Source organism: Oncorhynchus masou, chromosome 20 (assembly GCF_036934945.1).
Source record: "Oncorhynchus masou masou isolate Uvic2021 chromosome 20, UVic_Omas_1.1, whole genome shotgun sequence".
NCBI classification, from domain to species: domain Eukaryota; kingdom Metazoa; phylum Chordata; class Actinopteri; order Salmoniformes; family Salmonidae; genus Oncorhynchus; species Oncorhynchus masou.
Genome location: NC_088231.1, coordinates 27,982,065 through 27,989,693, shown reverse-complemented (window position 1 = coordinate 27,989,693; position 7,629 = coordinate 27,982,065). Strand labels below are relative to the sequence as shown.

Genomic DNA, 7,629 nt, shown 5'->3' with positions numbered 1-7,629 from the left:
ATGTGTTTATGTATGAAACGTGGCGTGTGGCCTCATAACTACAGACTTTACGCAGTAGCTTTGAGTTAATGTGTTTATATATGAAACGTGGCGTGTGGACTCATAACTACAGACTTTACGCAGTAGCTTTGAGTTAATGTGTTTATATATGAAACGTGGCTTTGAGTTAATGTGTTTATATATGAAACGTGGCGTGTGGACTCATAACTACAGACTTTACGCAGTAGCTGTGATTAAATTTGTTAAATATAACATGTATCGTGTAGCCTCATAACGACAAGACAACAGTTGGAGGACAAGTGAAATAAAACCTCGAAAGTTAATCAATACCAAGACATTTTCCAATGCATCCTCTCTGGTTAGGATATGCTAATTGGAAAAAGGACCCTCGCATTCTCTGGAGACGTATAACGGGCATATTACCTATTTTGTCAAAAGGTTCTCCGTCATGACTATGCGTCGACTTGTTATGGAACGAATAATTGCGCGTCATGTTTATCGAAAGGAAAGTAGTGAGCAATTACCGACACCGTAGGGTGCCGTTCAGTTCTCTTGAACGTTTGCTACGTTCCGGAACAATTTGTACTGTAGGATACGTTTCCACAAAACGTACTCGAACGGGGCTTTTGGGGGTACGTTTGCTCCCCGTTCGGTGGGTGTGGCTTCAAGCAATGAGTGACGTGTTTCAACGGCGGTGGCCATGCTGACCGCGTTACCACCCAAAACCACAACATCACCGTTTTTCCAACTGGTCGTTCAGTACAGCACCGTTTCCGTTCAAGTGCACGTTCCAGAACGTAACAATGTACTGAACGCAGCCCGTGAGTCAGATGAACCGTTCCTCCCCACGCCGGTATGGGGGATACACCACGAGACGAGAGCGTTAAAGGGGGATGGACGGAGCAGATGAACGGATGCTCCCACACTAGCACCTGCTTTTATTCATTAACTAATTTCAGCTTTATTTAACTAGGAAAGTCAGTTATGAATAAATTATTATTTACAATGACGGCCTACCAAAAGGCAAACGGCCTCCTGCGGGACGGGGGCCTGGGATTACAAATATAATTACAATATAAATATAGGAAAAAAACACTCACCACAACAAGGAGAGACAACACAACATAACGACTGGCTGCCAACAAACTAAAACACACACACACACTGTGGCAGACTTGATTTGATTGTGTTCCAAAAGTGAACAGACAATATTATTTATTGAAATATAATTTGTAAAAAAAATATTTAAAAAATACATAAGAAAATGATCAACAATTATGAAAATAAAAATATACACTTTCCTTTGGTAGCCTACAATTCTCTTTTAGGAGTCAGTCCCTAAACTTAACCCTTTAAGAGTCAGTCCCTAAACCCTTTAGGAGTCAGTTCCTAAACCATTTAGGAGTCAGTCCCTAACCCTAACCCTTTAGGAGTCAGTCCCTAACCCTAACCCTTTAGGAGTCAGTCCCTAACCCTTTAGGAGTCAGTCCCTAACCCTAACCCTTTAGGAGTCCGTCCCTAACCCTTTAGGAGTCAGTCCCTAACCCTAACCCTTTAAGAGTCAGTCCCTAACCCTTTAGGAGTCAGTCCCTAACCCTAACCCTTTAGGAGTCAGTCCCTAACCCTAACCCTTTAGGAGTCAGTCCCTAACCCTTTAGGAGTCAGTCCCTAACCCTTTAGGAGTCGGTCCCTAACCCTTTAGGAGTCAGTCCCTAACCCTTTAGGAGTCAGTCCCTAACCCTTTAGGAGTCAGTCCCTAACCCTTTAGGAGTCAGTCCCTAACCCTTTAGGAGTCAGTCCCTAACCCTTTAGGAGTCGGTCCCTAACCCTTTAGGAGTCAGTCCCTAACCCTTTAGGAGTCGGTCCCTAACCCTTTAGGAGTCAGTCCCTAACCCTTTAGGAGTCAGTCCCTAACCCTTTAGGAGTCAGTCCCTAACCCTAACCCTTTAGGAGTCAGTCCCTAACCCTTTAGGAGTCAGTCCCTAACCCTAACCCTTTAGGAGTCAGTCCCTAACCCTTTAGGAGTCAGTCCCTAACCCTTTAGGAGTCAGTCCCTAACCCTTTAGGAGTCAGTCCCTAACCCTAACCCTTTAGGAGTCGGTCCCTAACCCTTTAGGAGTCGGTCCCTAACCCTTTAGGAGTCAGTCCCTAACCCTTTAGGAGTCAGTCCCTAAACCTAACCCTTTAGGAGTCAGGCCCTAACCCTATATAGAGAAGAGGGCCATTTGGATTCCCTCTATAGAGAATTGGTGGGCCATTTGGATTCCCTCTGTAGAGAATAGAGGGCCATTTGGATTCCCTCTATAGAGAATAGAGGGCCATTTGGATTCCCTATATAGAGAATAGAGGGCCATTTGGATTCCCTATATAGAGAATAGAGGGCCATTTAGATTCCCTCTATAGAGAATAGGGGGCCATTTGGATTCCCTATATAGAGAATAGAGGGCCATTTGGATTCCCTCTATAGAGAATAGGGGGCCATTAGGATTCCCTATATAGAGAATAGAGGGCCATTTGGATTCCCTCTATAGGGAATAGAGGGCCATTTGGATTCCCTCTATAGAGAATAGGGGGCCATTTGGATTCCCTATATAGAGAATAGAGGGCCATTTGGATTCCCTCTATAGGGAATAGGGGGCCATTAGGATTCCCTTATATAGATAATAGGGGGCCATTTGGATTCCCTCTATAGAGAATAGGGGGCCATTTGGATTCCCTATATAGAGAATAGAGGGCCATTTGGATTCCCTCTATAGGGAATAGGGGGCCATTAGGATTCCCTTATATAGATAATAGGGGGCCATTAGGATTCCCTTATATAGATAATAGGGGGCCATTTGGATTCCCTCTATAGAGAATAGGGGGCCATTTGGGACAGTCATAAAGTAGAACAAAACCAAACAAAGTTTCTGTCAACACTGTCAATACTCTTCGATCTAATGTATAAACGGCCCGGATATCACTTCTGATCTAATGTATAAACGGCCCAGATATCACTTCTGATCTAATGTATAAACGGGCCAGATATCACTTCTGATCTAATGTATAAACGGCCCAGATATCACTTCTGATCTAATGTATAAACGGGCCAGATATCACTTCTGATCTAATGTATAAACGGCCCGGTTATCACTTCTGATCTAATGTATATCTTCTAGATATCTTCTCTTAAAATGATATAAAATGATATAACTTCTCTTAAAATGTAAATAACCCCACACATTCACCATTACAGAAACATCATGTTAAGATAAATGATATACACTTAGATTGACATGGTTTTATAAAATCTAAAAATCTACATTTAATATAATTTAAAATGAACTCTTGCTCTGTCATTGTTTGTAAATCCTGATAAAGTTTCATACAAAAACACAAATATTGTACAAACATGGCAACAGTGAAGACATAAAAATAGATTAAGACAATTTCTTCAGCAGCTATTAAAATAATTGTTAGAGACAGAGAGAGAAAGAGAGGGAGACAGAGAGAGAGACAGAGAGAGAGAGAGAGAGAGACAGAGAGAGAGAGAGGGATGGTGTGTTTTTTGTGTATGTGAGAGAGGAAGTGGTAGAGGTAGATTCCAGGGGAGAGGGGGAGGAGACTGTAGTGTCTTGATAAGGACAGTCAGTCACATGACAGCTTCATCTCAGTTCAGACACACCAGCAACAGACCTGGCTTAGGCTCAGTAAACCTGGGGAGAGAGGCAGAGAGAGAGAGAGAGGGGGGAGGAGAGGAAGAGAGAGAGAGGGGGGTAGAAAAGAGGGGGAGAGAGGGGGAGGAGAGGAAGAGAGAGAGAGGAGACAGAGGGGTAGAAAAAGAGGGGGAGAGAGGGGGGGTAGAAAAAGAGGGGGGGTAGAAAAAGAGGGGGAGAGAGGGGGGGGGGGGTGAGTGTGTCGCGTTACCAAGTATTGACATAATGATTGTGTGTGTACCTGTAGCCCTGTGTGTGTGTACCTGTAGCCCTGTGTGTGTGTGTACCTGTAGCCCTGTGTGTTGAGGTACCTGTAGCCCTGTGTTTTGAGGTACCTGTAGCCCAGTGTGTTGAGGTACCTGTATCCCTGTGTGTGTGTACCTGTAGGCCAGTGTGTGTGTGTGTACCTGTAGCACAGTGTGTGTGTGTGTACCTGTAGCCCAGTGTGTTGAGGTACCTGTAGCCCTGTGTGTGTGTGTACCTGTAGCCCAGTGTGTTGAGGTACCTGTAGCCCTGTGTTTTGAGGTACCTGTAGCCCAGTGTGTTGAGGTACCTGTATCCCTTGTGTGTGTGTGTACCTGTAGCCCAGTGTGTGTGTGTACCTGTAGCACAGTGTGTGTGTGTGTACCTGTAGCCCAGTGTGTTGAGGTACCTGTAGCCCTGTGTGTGTGTGTACCTGTAGCCCAGTGTGTTGAGGTACCTGTAGCCCAGTGTGTGTGTACCTGTAGCCCAGTGTGTTGAGGTACCTGTAGCCCAGTGTGTTGAGGTACCTGTAGCCCTATGTGTGTGTGTACATGTAGCCCAGTGTGTCGCGTTACCTAGTATTGACATAATGATTGTGTGTGTACCTGTAGCCCTGTGTGTGTGTGTGTGTACCTGTAGCCCTGTGTGTGTGTGTACCTGTAGCCCAGTGTGTTGAGGTACCTGTAGCCCAGTGTGTTGAGGTACCTGTAGCCCAGTGTGTTGAGGTACCTGTATCCCTGTGTGTGTGTGTACCTGTAGCCCAGTGTGTTGAGGTACCTGTAGCCCAGTGTGTTGAGGTACCTGTATCCCTGTGTGTGTGTGTACCTGTAGCCCAGTGTGTGTGTGTACCTGTAGCCCAGTGTGTGTGTGTACCTGTAGCACAGTGTGTGTGTGTGTACCTGTAGCCCAGTGTGTTGAGGTACCTGTAGCCCTGTGTGTGTGTGTGTGTGTGTGTGTGTACCTGTAGCCCAGTGTGTTGAGGTACCTGTAGCCCAGTGTGTTGAGGTACCTGTAGCCCAGTGTGTGTGTACCTGTAGCCCTGTGTGTGTGTGTACCTGTAGCCCAGCGTGTTGAGGTACCCGTAGCCCAGTGTGTTGAGGTACCTGTAGCCCAGTGTGTTGAGGTACCCGTAGCCCAGTGTGTTGAGGTACCCGTATCCCAGTGTGTTGAGGTACCTGTAGCCCAGTGTGTGTGTGTGTACCTGTAGCCCTGTGTGTGTGTGTACCTGCAGCCCTGTGTGTGTGTGTACCTGTAGCCCAGCGTGTTGAGGTACCCGTAGCCCAGTGTGTTGAGGTACCCGTAGCCCAGTGTGTTGAGGTACCCGTAGCCCAGTGTGTTGAGGTACCTGTGGCCCAGTGTGTTGAGGTACCTGTAGCCCAGTGTGTTGAGGTACCTGTAGCCCAGTGTTTGTGTTGAGGTACCTGTAGCCCAGTGTGTTGAGGTACCTGTAGCCCTGTGTGTTGAGGTACCTGTAGCCCTGTGTGTTGAGGTACCTGTAGCCCTGTGTGTTGAGGTACCTGTAGCCCAGTGTGTTGAGGTACCTGTAGCCCAGTGTGTTGAGGTACCTGTAGCCCAGTGTGTTGAGGTACCTGTAGCCCTGTGTGTTGAGGTACCTGTAGCCCTGTGTGTGTGTGTGTGTACCTGCAGCCCGGTGTGTTGAGGTACCTGTAGCCCTGTGTGTTGAGGTACCTGTAGCCCTGTGTGTTGAGGTACCTGTAGCCCTGTGTGTTGAGGTACCTGTAGCCCTGTGTGTTGAGGTACCTGTAGCCCTGTGTGTTGAGGTACCTGTAGCCCTGTGTGTGTGTGTACCTGTAGCCCAGTGTGTTGAGGTACCTGTAGCCCAGTGTGTTGAGGTACCTGTAGCCCTGTGTGTTGAGGTACCTGTAGCCCTGTGTGTGTGTGTGTACCTGTAGCCCGGTGTGTTGAGGTACCTGTAGCCCTGTGTGTTGAGGTACCTGTAGCCCTGTGTGTTGAGGTACCTGTAGCCCAGTGTGTTGAGGTACCCGTAGCCCAGTGTGTTGAGGTACCTGTAGCCCAGTGTGTTGAGGTACCTGTAGCCCAGTGTGTTGAGGTACCTGTAGCCCAGTGTGTGTGTGTACCTGTAGCCCAGTGTGTTGAGGCACCTGTCGCCCAGTTTGTTGAGGTACCTGTAGCCCAGTGTGTGTGTGTACCTGTAGCCCAGTGTGTTGAGGTACCTGTAGCCCTGTGTGTGTGTGTACCTGTAGCCCTGTGTGTTGAGGTACCTGTAGCCCTGTGTGTGTGTGTACCTGTAGCCCTGAGTGTTGAGGTACCTGTAGCCCAGTGTGTTGAGGTACCTGTAGCCCTGTGTGTTGAGGTACCTGTAGCCCTGTGTGTGTGTGTGTGTGTACCTGTAGCCCTGTGTGTTGAGGTACCTGTAGCCCTGTGTGTTGAGGTACCTGTAGCCCAGTGTGTTGAGGTACCTGTAGCCCTGTGTGTTGAGGTACCTGTAGCCCAGTGTGTTGAGGTACCTGAAGCCCAGTGTGTGTGTGTACCTGTAGCCCTGAGTGTGTGTGTACCTGCAGCCCTGTGTGTGTGTGTACCTGTAGCTCAGTGTGTTGAGGTACCTGTAGCCCTGTGTGCGTGTGTACCTGTAGCCCAGTGTGTTGAGGTACCTGTAGCCCTGTGTGTGTGTACCTGTAGCCCAGTGTGTTGAGGTACCTGTAGCCCAGTGTGTTGAGGTACCTGTAGCCCAGTGTGTGTGTGTACCTGTAGCCCAGTGTGTGTGTGTACCTGTAGCCCAGTGTGTTGAGGTACCTGTCGCCCAGTTTGTTGAGGTACCTGTAGCCCAGTGTGTGTGTGTGTACCTGTAGCCCAGTGTGTTGAGGTACCTGTAGCCCTGTGTGTGTGTGTACCTGTAGCCCAGTGTGTTGAGGTACCTGTAGCCCTGTGTGTGTGTGTACCTGTAGCCCTGTGTGTGTGTGTGTACCTGTAGCCCTGAGTGTTGAGGTACCTGTAGCCCAGTGTGTTGAGGTACCTGTAGCCCTGTGTGTTGAGGTACCTGTAGCCCTGTGTGTGTGTGTGTGTGTGTACCTGTAGCCCTGTGTGTTGAGGTACCTGTAGCCCAGTGTGTTGAGGTACCTATATCCCTGTGTGTTGAGGTACCTGTAGCCCAGTGTGTTGAGGTACCTATATCCCTGTGTGTTGAGGTACCTGTAGCCCAGTGTGTTGAGGTACCTGTAGCCCTGTGTGTGTGTGTACCTGTAGCCCTGTGTGTGTGTGTGTGTGTACCTGTAGCCCTGTGTGTGTGGTACCTGTAGCCCAGTGTGTGTGTGTGTACCTGTAGCCCAGTGTGTGTACCTGTAGCCCAGTGTGTGTGTACCTGTAGCCCAGTGTGTGTTGTGTGTACCTGTAGCCCTGTGTGTGTACCTGTAGCCCTGTGTGTGTACCTGTAGCCCTGTGTGTGTGTGTGCCCAGTGTGTTGAGGTACCTGTAGCCCTGTGTGTGTGTACCTGTAGCCCAGTGTGTGTACCTGTAGCCCTGTGTGTGTACCTGTAGCCCTGTGTGTTGAGGTAGTCTATGACAGCAGGGCGGATACGAGCCACTCCTCCCTGGCTGTGGTTCCCTCTTCCTGTTATAACTGACAGCTGAGACCTACACACACCCTGCCGACACTCTACACACACACACACACACACACACACACACACACACACACACACACACACACACA

At 48.6% G+C, this 7,629-nt stretch overlaps 1 protein-coding gene across 1 annotated transcript in view; it reads right to left on the bottom strand.

Annotated features, from left to right (window-relative positions):
- Positions 1–1,170: 1,170 nt before the first annotated feature.
- Positions 1,171–7,629, bottom strand: part of n4bp2 (NEDD4 binding protein 2) — a 56,557-nt gene continuing 50,098 nt past the window's right edge. The window contains exons 17-18 of the mRNA XM_064925941.1: positions 7,449–7,572; positions 1,171–3,695 (exon numbers count right to left, since the gene is read on the bottom strand). Coding sequence (XP_064782013.1) covers positions 3,650–3,695; positions 7,449–7,572 — 170 coding nt within the window. The 3' untranslated portion in view covers positions 1,171–3,649. The remainder of the gene's footprint in view (positions 3,696–7,448; positions 7,573–7,629) is intronic.